Source organism: Jaculus jaculus, chromosome 10 (genome assembly GCF_020740685.1).
Source record: "Jaculus jaculus isolate mJacJac1 chromosome 10, mJacJac1.mat.Y.cur, whole genome shotgun sequence".
In the NCBI taxonomy this organism is placed as follows: domain Eukaryota; kingdom Metazoa; phylum Chordata; class Mammalia; order Rodentia; family Dipodidae; genus Jaculus; species Jaculus jaculus.
Window position 1 is genome coordinate 18972972 of NC_059111.1, and position 11730 is coordinate 18984701.

The window sequence follows — 11730 nt, forward strand, 5'->3', positions numbered from 1 at the left end:
GCTCAGGGAAGGGGCTCTGGCTTTGGCTGCCCTGTGGAACAGAAGTCCTTGTCTGTGGAGGGTCCTGAGGGCCTTGTTGGTAAAAGAAGGGGAGGAGAGGTGGGGACAGGCCTCGATCTTCTGAGGCTCAGGAAAGCGGATTACCCTGCAGGGCTCCAGAGCTGACTTTCCAAATCCCCAATACTGCTTCCCTGTCACAGAGAGAGTTAACCTCACTTACCAAGGGCCATGCCCCACCTCTCTGTCCCTTTAACTCCATGATCCTTCTAGAAGCTTCACATTTGTTCTGCAGCTCTGAGACTGGGCCAACATGGCCCAGCACATACCCTCCATCTTTACCCCCTGAACACAGCTGAGGACAGGGACCCACCCAGACCAACATGGGGCTTAGGTAGAGGACAGGGCAGGGTAGCTGAACAGAGTATTTACTGAGCATTGCTCGAATCTTCTCCGTAACCTTGAGAAGTATTAATGACGGCAGCAGCACCAGCTTTTATGCTTTAAGCACCAGGCACCAAAACATACTTTATAAGTACCTAGTTTCATTTTTCCAACTATAATACAAGAAAGGCCCTCTCATAGCCGGGCATGGCAGCACACGCCTTTAATCCCAGCAGCACTCAGGAGGCAGAGGTAGGAGGATTGCCAGGAGTTCGAGGCCACTCTGAGACTACAGAGTGAATTCCAGGACAGCCTGAGCAAGAGTGAGACCCTACCTTGAAAAACCGAAACAAAAAACAAAAAGAAAAGAAAAGCACTCTTGTCATCCTTTTTCCCAGAAAGGAAACTGAGGCTAAGTCACTTGCTCAGGGCCACTTGGCCTATGACAGGGAGGTGAACTGCGTTTGTTCCCACCTCTGCTTTCTTCCTGTTAGAGCCTGGTATGAGGAGACACAGGCTCTCCTTTTGCCCTCCTCCCAAACCCAATCATGGATGTGAGCTGATAGAAGGGGCCTGGGGTCTGTCACGCAGAGCCAGCACTCGAGATGAGACAACAGTACCTGCCCACTCCTGCCTCCTCGGGGGCTTCTTGCCTCCAGCTAGCCTCATGTCCTGCATAGGACCTCACTACTTGTCTTCCAGGGAGAAAGTCTCAAATCATGGTCTCCAACGGTCCTGTATCAAGCATTTGGTTACCCTAGAACCCATACTGAGCACCAACCACCATAGACAAGCAAGGACCCACCCACAGACACATTTGCTTTCAAACGAAGTCAACTGCCACAAAACAGTAAACTCCTCGGGAAAGTGAGACCCACTCACCTCCCTTCAAGATTTGTTTTTATTATATTTTTTAATTTATTTGAGAGTGACAGACAGAGAAAGAGGCAGATAGATGGAAAGAGAATGGGCATGCCAGGGTCTCTAGCCACTGCCAATGAACTCCAGATGCGTGCGCCCCCTTGTGCATCTGGCTAATGTGGGTCCTGGGGAATCGAGCCTCAAACGGGGTCCTTAGGCTTCACAGGCAAGCACTTAACTGCTAAGACATCTCTCCAGCCCCCCCGCCCACTTCAAGATTTATAATTAAGGGCTGGAGAGATAGCTTAGCAGTTGAGGTACTTGACTGTGAAGCCTAAGGACCCAGGTTCAATTCCTCAGTATCCACATAAGCCACATGCATAAGGTGGCACATGCATTTGGAGTTCATCTGCTGTGGCTAAAGACCCTGGCACGCCCATTCTCTCTATCTGCCTTTCTCTCTCTCTCTCTCTCTCTCTCTCTCTTTCTCTCCAATAGATAAATAATATATTTTTTAAAAGATTTGTAATTGAGAGCTGAGGAGATGGCTCAATCAGTAAAGTACTTGCATTGCAAGCATTAGGACCTGGTTTGATCCCCAGAATGCATGTAAAAATGTTGGGCATGAGCTGGAGAGATGGCTCAGCAGGTAAGTGCGCTTTCTGCCCAAGTATGAGGGCCTGAGGAGGCCCAAGACTGCCAGAGTTTGAATCTTCAGAACCCATAGAAACAGCTAGATGTGGCCATGTGTACCTATAACCCCAGGCCTGTAGCACACCTGGGAATCCTGACCTCTAGAGGTGTGGGGTGGGGTAGGGAGCAAGTTCCAGGAACAGTAAGAGACTCCAGCTCTAACAAGAAGGGGTGGAAAGGGTTGGGAAGATGGCTTAGCAGTTAAGACACTTGCCTGCAAAGCCTAAGGACCCAGGTTCAATTCCCCAGGACCCACATAAAGCCAGATGCACAAGATGGCGCATACGTCTGGAGTTTGTTTGCCGGGGCTGGAGGCCCTGGAGTGCTGTTCTCTCTCTATCTGCCTTTCTCTCTCCCTTTCTCTCTCTCTCTCTCTCTCTCTCTCTCTCTCTCTCTCTCTCTCTCTCTCTCCTCTGCTTTCTCTCTCTCAAATAAATAAAAATAATAAAGAAAAGTGGATGATGGATACCCTCTGGCCTCCACAGGCAGGCACACACATGCATGTACACACACATGCATGTACACACACATGCACACACACACAAGATTTAGGATTGAACTGCAAGTAGCTGAAAGCACCACAGCCTATCTCTCAGGCAGGGGACAGAACAGAACAGAATGGGCAGGAAGGATCTAGAGACATTAGACGGCCCAGGAGCTAGTGTGGGGACAGCGGGACTGGCTGGCTCCCAGGGGCACCTTGGCACTGCTGCAGGTGTGGCTGGTTGATCCCCTGGGGAGACAGTAAAGATTAAGAGGATCATGTGCAGGCGGGGGGCTGTGCTGGGAGAAATCTTCCCCGGGGGCCAGAGCTAACGCAGTGAGGAGCCTTGGGAAGGTGGACAAGCTCCCGATTCACCAGAGTGTACAGGAGGTTGGGAGACAGAGGACAGACAGACAAGACACAGACAGACAGAGGCAGAGGCTGGGGGCCCAGCTAGACGCGGGGCTCTCACACAGGCAGGCAGCCGAAGGTACTCTGGGCCCCTGCCAGCTCCAATGACCTCCACGGTGGTTGCCACTGTGCCCGCGGCTGTGACCGTGTCCAGGAAGGAGTCTCCTGACAGATGGGCCCTCGGGGAGGATCCAACAGGTATGGCTTTCTTGGAGGTGAGATCTGGGCTCTTGGGGAGCACAGCATGGGCCAGAGGTTTGCAGGGAGTATGGGGGAAAACTCACAAGCAGCTTAGTTCCAGCCCCAAGGCTATGGGCAAGTGTGAGGGAACCCACTGGTGGACAGGCAGGGCACCCCACCAGAGCCTCTAGGGAAGACTTGAAGCGGCCTTAAAAGGCTTCACAGCCAAGAGATCCCTCATGGCGATGTGAGTAATGTTCTCAGGGGAAGTTCTAGAGCAGTGGAGGCAGGGTGGGTGTCTTGTTGAAAATGGGCTATGGAGAGAACAGAGATGGGGAGGAATGAGGTTTCGTGGGGTGGTGGTGTGTACAAGGAGGATTTGCTGTTCTAGATGTGGGGCAGAGCCCCGGGTGTGTCTACATGCAGGAGGGCACGAACGTGAGGACGCATGGAGAGGGGGCAGGGAGGAAGGGGTGTGAAGCTATGCCCAGCCCAATCCCGCCCGTCAGGTGCGGGCCCCTCGCTCCAGTGCCGTGTGTGTGGGGACAGCAGCAGCGGGAAGCACTATGGCATTTATGCCTGCAATGGCTGCAGTGGCTTCTTCAAGAGGAGTGTGAGACGGAGGCTCATCTACAGGTGCGGGGAGCCTTTCTGTCCACCCCCCACCCCAGCCCCCAGCCCCCAACCCAACAGCCTGCCCAGCAGACAGGGGAGATGGTTCAGAGAATGCAGAAGGAACTGTGGAAGGGGCCCAGGGCAAGCCCATGGCCTAGGGCTTGGGCACAACAGTGACCCCCTGGGAATATCCTCCTCTCTGCAGGTGCCAGGTAGGGGCAGGGATGTGCCCAGTGGATAAGGCCCATCGCAACCAGTGCCAGGCCTGCCGGCTGAAGAAGTGCTTGCAAGCGGGTATGAACCAAGATGGTGAGTGGAGGGCACAGTGAGATGGGAAAGGCAGAAGAGGTGAGAGGAGATCCTGACTTACACCTTCCCCCGCCCCAGCCGTGCAGAATGAGCGCCAGCCACGGAGCAGTGCCCAGGTCCGCCTGGACAGCATGGAGTCAGCCAGTGAGCTCAGACCTGAGCCCCTGGTGGCCTCCCCGGCCCTGGCAGGACCCAGTCCCCGGGGCCCCACACCCGTGTCTGCAGCCAGAGCCCTGGGTCATCACTTCATGGCCAGCCTCATAACTGCCGAAGCCTGTGCCAAGCTGGAGCCAGAGGATGGTAAGAAGGCAGCCGAGGCTAGACCACTCCCCTGGGTATGGACCCTCACGCCTGGGTCTGGAATCTTGGCTACCATCTCCCCCACCATCCCCCACCCCTGGCCCCCAGTGCAGACACTAAGGTCCCAACCTCCTCCTTCGATAGCTGAAGAGAATATTGATGTCACCAGCAATGACCCCGAGTTCCCCGCATCCCCCTGCAGCCTAGACAGCATCCACGAGACGTCAGCTCGCCTGCTCTTCATGGCTGTGAAGTGGGCCAAAAACCTGCCTGTGTTCTCCAACCTGCCCTTCAGGGATCAGGTACACCACGCAGCCTGCTTGCGGGAGCCGGGCCGGTCAGTGTCAGCACACATCCCCGGGGAGGGATGCTGGCCAGGGCCCCACAGAGTCCCGAGGGTGAAGACAGTACGTGCGGCTGCCTGGATCTTTCTTCCACACCCGCTCAGCCTGTAGTCATTCTGTGTAGGACAGACACATGTGTACACCCTAAACGGAATGAGTGATGGACTCTAGGACCCGGTGGAGTGCAGGTGCCTGTGGCTGGGGACCAAGTATCAGCACAAGCTTTCTACACCTGAGGAAACGCCTGGGGCTTCCGATGGGCGGGTCAAGCTCTCGTGATGAACCAGGGAAAAAGCCCCAGAGAAGCTGAGCACTCAGTCAGTCTGTGTGCTTGTAGGGAACAGCGTGGGAAAGCCACCCATTCTCTAACCCGTCCCACTTGGACTCTCTGTACATAGTTGAGTCTGCCCACCAGCCCCGGGCTCTAGGCTTTCCCAAATGACTCCGCTGTAGCTCTGGTTTGTTTTTGTTGTTGTTGTTTTTAGAGGTAGGGTCTCACTCTAGCCCAGGCTGACCTGAAATTCACTATGGATTCTCAGGGTGGTCTCGAACTCACAGCAATCCTCCTACCTCTGCCTCCCAGTGCTGGGGTTAAAGGCATGCACCACCATGCCCAGCTCAGCTGCAGCTCTGGATGGAAGCTGAAGAGTGTCTGGAAGCCTAGGTAGCTGGGCCATTTGGTGCTGAATGCCAGAGCCATGTAGACGGAGGCCAGGAGACGGTTCTGGACCGCTGGGAGCACCCCTTCTATTTCTGGGGGGGTGACAGCAGTCACAGGCTGGGCGTCAGGAGCTGTGTAGCTGTCATGACATTCACACCCTCTCAGGTGATCCTGCTGGAAGAGGCATGGAGTGAGCTCTTCCTCCTCGGAGCCATCCAGTGGTCTCTGCCTCTGGACAGCTGCCCACTGCTGGCCCCACCGGAGGCTTCTGGCGGCTCTCAGAGTCGGCTTGCCCTGGCCGGTGCAGAGATGCGCTTCCTGCAAGAAACCATCTCCAGGTTCCGGGCACTGGCAGTGGACCCCACAGAGTTCGCCTGCATGAAGGCATTAGTCCTCTTCAAACCAGGTACCGAGCCCTGGCCTGACCATCCAGAGAAATAGTTAGGAGCTAAGGATAGGAGCCAGCCACGGTGACTTATGCCTTTAGTCCCAGCCCTCCGGAGGATGAGGTGGGAGGATCACAGTGAGTCCCCAGGTCAGCCTAGGCTAGAGCAAGACTTTGCCTCAAAGAGGGAGAAGGGGGTTGAAGAGATGGCTCAACGGTTAACGGTGCTTGCTTGCAAAGCCTGGCAGTCGGGCTTGGATCCCCCAGTACCCACACAAAGCCCAATGCACAAAGTGATGCACGCATTTGGAGTTTGTTTCAGTGGCAGGAGGCCCTGGCACCCCCATATTCTCTCTCTTTCTGACTGCCTCTTTCTCTCTGTCTCTCAAAATTTTTAAAGAGGTGGGGGTGGCTGGAGAGATGGCTTAGCAGTTAAGGCACTTGCCCGTGACACCTAAGGACTCAGGTTCAATTCCCCAGGACTCAGGTCAGACAGATGCACTAGGTGGTGCACGTATCTGGAGTTCACTGGCAGCAGCTGGAGGCCCCTGGTGCAACCATTCTCTCTCTACCTCTTTCTCTCTCTCTCTCAAATAAATAAATAATTCTTTTTAAAGATTTATTTTTATTTATTTACTTATTTGAGAGACACAATGGGTGTGCCAGAGCCTCTAGCCACCGCAAAGGAACTCAAGACGCATGGCCACCATGTGCATCCGGCTTATATGGGACCTGGAGAGTCGAACCTGGGCCCTTAGGCTTTGCAGGCAAGCACCTTAACCACTAAGCAATCTCTCCAGCCCCTAAATAAATTTTTTTTTTTTAAGAGAGAGAGAGAGAGAGAGAATTCTGGTGATTTCCTTCTGCTTCTCTGTCCACAGTCCTGCGTGGGTGCAGGTGTATTGCAGGCTTCTTGGGATGGGGCAGAGAAAAGTCGTGTGGCATGGCTTCCTACTCCCAGGGCGGGGGTGGGATCTGGGCAGGCTCCAAGAAGGGTGCCCACTAGTCCTGCTTCTCCCCAGAGACGCGTGGCCTGAAGGATCCTGAGCACGTGGAGGCGTTGCAGGACCAGTCTCAAGTGATGCTGAGCCAACACAGCAAGGCTCACCACCCCAGCCAGCCTGTGAGGTGACCCAGTACATGGCCCCCCATCCACTCAGATCCCTTGCCCTTCCCCTCTGCCCCACCCCGCTGTTCACCTCTCCCCACACCATCTTGGGGCTCCCCTGATGAGATAGGGTGAGGGTGAGCCAGGTGTGATGGCGCACACCTTTAATCCCAGCCCTAGGGAGGCAGAGGTAGGAGGATCGCCGTGAGTTTGAGGCCAGCCTGAGACTCCATAGTGAATTCCAGGTCAACCTGGGCTAGAGAGAGACTCTATGTCAAAACAACAACAACAAAAAGATAGAATGAAGGTGTCAGTCAGCCAGTATCTATCTCCTGTGGGCCAGGCTCAGATGGGGACCAAAGCTTCCAAGATGCCCAGCATAATAAATACATGGATGTCAAGAACTGCCCTAATCCAGTAGAGTTACCTATATCTGAAAGGGTGGCAAGTGACAAACAAGATTGAGAGACTTTTTTTTTGAGACAAGGTCTTACTGTGTGGCCAAGGCTGGCCTCAAACTCAGGATCCTCCTGCCTCTGCCTCCCAAACGCTGGGATGACAAGTGCACCCACCATACCCAGCCTCTGAGAAAGACTTTGTGTCTCCAGAGCAGGGATAGACTTGGAAGGAAGGGTAGGGTTTAACAGGGGAGGAAAATAATCTTATTTATGAAGATAGAGACCAGCTCGGTGAGTTCTTAAGAGACCAATGTGGATGGATGGAAAGATTCTTACTGGCAGGAAGGAGCAGGAGGGGATTAAGCTAGGAAAGCACCCCAGGGCCAACCTAACGTCCCTGAATGTTTAAGTGTACATCTTCACGTTCACGGAATGTCGAAGTCTACTTTCAACAGGAAAGGCAGGCAGGGCCCCTGGGTGTGTGTGGAAGGAGGCGCTTGTGGTTGAGGCTGGACCTCACGCTGACTGGCATGGCAGCGAGCAGAGAGGGTTCTGCAGGCGGCACGAAGAGCTCCTGTCAGCTTGGAGAGTCCATGGGGTTCTGATCTTAGGGAGTGGGAGGAGATAACAACGCAAGAGGCTGTAAGATTTCGAACAGGACAGACATGGCGCTTAGGTGGAGGTGGAAGCAAGGAATGGGGGAAGAGGTGCTATTTAGAAACAGGGTTTTCGGGCTGGAGAGATGGCTTAGCAGTTAAGCGCTTGCCTGTGAAGCCTAAGGACCCCGGTTCGAGGCTCGGTTCCCCAGGTCCCACGTTAGCCAGATGCACAAGGGGGCGCACGCGTCTGGAGTTTATCTGCAGTGACTGGAGGCCCTGGAGTGCCCATTCTCTCTCTCACCCTCTATCTGTCTTTCTTTCTGTGTCTGTCACTCTCAAATAAATAAATTAATTAAAATTAAAAAAAAAAAGAAACAGGGTTTTCAAAACATAAAAGGGGAACTAAGAGGAAAGTGTTTTGCCTGGACATGACAAGCTCCATGGAAGACTTGGTGGAGGAGTGCATGGGCATGTCAAAGTGGCCAGCCCAGGCTGGGCTCGAGGCAGTAGATGAGGAGCTCATCTTGGACTAGCACCAGAGCTTTCTCAGCTGGGTTGAGCTGCTCAGATACGCGGCCCATGCAGGCTATCCTAGACCGCATCATCTACACTCTGTCTGAAGAAGTGAGCTAACAAGGGTATCTTGGAACACCTCTGACCTGAGGAATGATCCAAGGAGAGGTAAGTTCCCTGTCATTAGAGTCCAGGAAGACTAAGGCTACACAGTGTCGCAGGAAGCTTTGAGCTGCTTGTCAGCAGTGGCAGTGTGATGGATTTTAGTACCAAGGCCTCACGTAGCCTCGTAAGAATTCATCCAGAACCTGGCAGTCTTCCTAGGTCATGTTTCCTCTAGGTCCAGCTCCCAGAGGTGTCTTGGCTTGTTGGTTATGCATCACTTTTCAGAATGTTAATTAAGATTCCCCATGTCATTTCCGTAACAGTCCATTACCTACTCTAGGCCGAGCCAAGTGTTAACCACAGTGATTCCCAATTCTGTAGGTCAGCACATCTTGACATTCTCAAACTGTAACACCCAAGAAGAAATGCAGCTTCTGTCTGCTACAACCAGATATTCACATAGACTCTGAAACAAAGTTCCATAAATGCCTTCCCTAACTTTGCCCAGTTAGCTTTGATACTTATATTTTACTCTTTCTCTTTTCAAGGTAGGGTTTCACTCTAGCACAGGCTGGCCTCAAACACGGTGATTCTCCTACCTCTGCCTCCCAAGTGCTGGGATTAAAGGCGTGTGCCACCATGCCTGGTTTTATTTTACTTTTTAAGCTAATTTAATTTTATCTATCTCTAAATATTTTATTATAAATTTATATTTTATTATTAAATATTTAAAAATATTTATTTGTGGGCTGGAGATATGGCTTAGCTGTTAAGGTGCTTGCCTGAGAAGCCTAAGGACCCATGTTTGACTTTCCAGGTCCCACATAAGCCAGACACACCGATGACGCAAACATGCAATGTCGCACACGGACACAAGGTGGCACACATGTCTGGAGTTCGATTGCAGTGGCTGGAGGTCCTGGCATGCCAATATTCTCTCTCTCATAAAAAAAATTTATGTTTTTATTTGCAAGCAGAGAGAGAGGGAGAATGATGGAGAGGAAAAGAGAAAGAAAGAGAGAATGGGCATACCATGGCCTCTTGCCATTGCAAACCAACTCCTGCATGAACCACTTTGTGTATCTGGCTTTATGTGGGTACTAAGGAAATCAAACCTAGGGCATCAGGCTTGGCAAGTAGATGCCCTTAACCATTGAGTCATCTCTCCAGCCTTTAATTTTATTTTTTAAAGACTAGTTGTGACCCATCACACTAAATCTCAGATCCATCAGGTGGGTCCAGGCAAGCAATCTGAAATAAACAGTTCTTTAGTGGGTTTCAGCTTTGTCTTCCTCCCACTCCTTAGATCAGAAAGACAGGAGAGAAGGCAGATAGAGGGGTGCCAGGCTGCTCCCACTCATGCTCATGAGAACTAGGAAGTCCACTCAGCAAAACATGGAAGGATGAGAGTTTCCATACTCCTCTGGGGGGGAAATGAGCAAGCAGTTGCCCCTGGGGGGCTCAGCCTCCTCGGCAGTGGACACTGACCCTAACTACTGTAGGCCTTTTCCCCAGGAAGTCTGGTCCTAAATACCTTTCTTTCTCTCTTTCTCTGATCTCTCTCTCTCTTTCTGTGTGTGTGTGTGTGTGTGTGTGTGTGTGTGTGTGTGTGTGTCCCCTATAGGCCCCTGCTCTAGTAAATGATTCTTCACATTTTTTATTATTGTTTTCCTTTTTTGCAGTTTTATACATGTGCATATTTTTTGTTCATTATTTATTTATTTATTTATTTGAGAGTGACAGACAGATCGAGAAAGGGAGGTAGAGAGAGAGAGAGAGAGAGAGAGAGTGAGAGAATGGGCGCGCCAGGGCCTCCAGCCACTGCAAACGAACTCCAGACGCATGCGCCCCCTTGTGCATCTGGCTAACGCGGGGCCTGGCGAATTGAGCCTCGAACCAGGTCCTTAGGATTCACAGGCAAGTGCTTAACCATAAGCCATCTCTCCAACCCAAAAAGTTGTTTTTTTAAATTTGAAACCTCAATGATTGTTTCCTGGGTGAATATCTTAGCCAACCAAATTTTCTCACAACTTCAGAACATTTCCAATAATAGCCACTATCATCCTAGGTGTTTCACAAACATTCTTAACCTTATAACTGTATTCTTACATAAAACTAATACATAACTATAATATTCATATGATCAAGAATATATTCATGGGCTGGGGAGATGGCATAGTAGTTAAGGTACTTGCTGGCAAAGCTAAAGGACACAAGTTCGATTCCCCAATACCCACGTAAAGCCAGATGCAAAAAGTGGCACATGTGTCTGGAGTTTGTTTGTAGTGGCTAGATACCCTGGTGCGCCAGTTCTCTATCTTTCTCTGTCTGCCTTTTTCTCTCTCAAATAAATAAATAAATATTTTTTTAAAAAAAGAATATATTCACATACAGGATTGATATAAGTAATTTCTCACTTTATACTCTTAGTAGTAAACAATACTGATTAACTGTTTCATCACAGTCTGGAACACAGTGAGTCAGGAGAGGCTGGAGACAAGTCATCTGGAATAGGAGACCTTTCCCTGAAACCCTCCCTGCCTGGTTCGTCCTGGGCGCCTCTCATCTTTCCCCTCCTCCACTGCTGTCCCAGGACTCATGCTGACCCTATGTCTGATAGTGGCCTCTCTCCCATTCAGGTTTGGGAAATTGCTCCTTCTGCTTCCATCCTTACGATTCATCACGTCTGAACGCATCGAGCTCCTCTTCTTCCGAAAGACCATAGGGAACACGCCAATGGAGAAACTCCTCTGTGATATGTTCAAAAACTAGGGTAGGGCTGGAGAGATGGCTTAGCAGTTAAGACGCTTGCCTGCAAAGCCTCAAGACCCAGGTTTAATTTCTCAGGACCCACGTAAGCCAGATGTACAAGGTGGGGTATGTGTGCCTGGAGTTTGTTTGCAGTGGCTAGAGGCCTTGGTGCACCCATTCTCTCTCTTTCTCTCTCTCTCATAAATAAATAAATATATAATAAAATATTTTTAAAAAATAAAACTAGTGTAAAATGCTTACAACTTCCTGGAAAACAATCTAATGAAGCTATAAATTTGCCTTCCTTTCACCCACTTACAGGTATATATGGACATGACAGAACTGTCCTCCCAAAATATATCAGGGGAGTATTCATAGCAACCTTATTCCTTATAACCCCCAACTCTCTTCTGACAGTAGAATGGGCTGATACATTTTGCTTTAGTCAATATGATGAAAACCAGCAATAAAAATAATGAATGGGTTGGGTATGGTGGTGCATGCCTATAATCCCAGCACTTGGGAGGCGGAGATAGGAGGATCACTGGGAGTTTGAGACCAGCCTGAGACTGCATAGTATATTCCAAGTCAGCCTGAGCTAGAGTGAGACGCTACCTCGAAAAACCAAACAT

At 50.9% G+C, this 11730-nt stretch overlaps 1 protein-coding gene across 1 annotated transcript; it reads left to right on the top strand.

Moving 5' to 3' along the window:
* The first annotated feature begins 2934 nt into the window (after positions 1-2934).
* Positions 2935-11119, top strand: Nr2e3 (nuclear receptor subfamily 2 group E member 3). Its single transcript, XM_045161101.1, has 8 exons — positions 2935-3028; positions 3520-3646; positions 3831-3934; positions 4013-4234; positions 4379-4536; positions 5405-5645; positions 6647-6752; positions 10987-11119. Exons 1-8 carry the CDS (start codon positions 2935-2937, stop codon positions 11117-11119), a joined length of 1185 nt encoding a protein of 394 aa, XP_045017036.1.
* The last annotated feature ends 611 nt before the right edge of the window (positions 11120-11730 follow it).

Excerpts from the sequence above, each read along its gene's own strand:
- Nr2e3 (XM_045161101.1), top strand. The coding sequence starts at position 2,935 with ATGACCTCCACGGTGGTTGCCACTGTGCCCGCGGCTGTGACCGTGTCC. Across the intron at positions 5,646-6,646 it reads ATTAGTCCTCTTCAAACCAG|AGACGCGTGGCCTGAAGGAT; the intron begins GTACCGAGCCCT and ends GCTTCTCCCCAG. Across the intron at positions 6,753-10,986 it reads CACCCCAGCCAGCCTGTGAG|GTTTGGGAAATTGCTCCTTC; the intron begins GTGACCCAGTAC and ends TCTCCCATTCAG.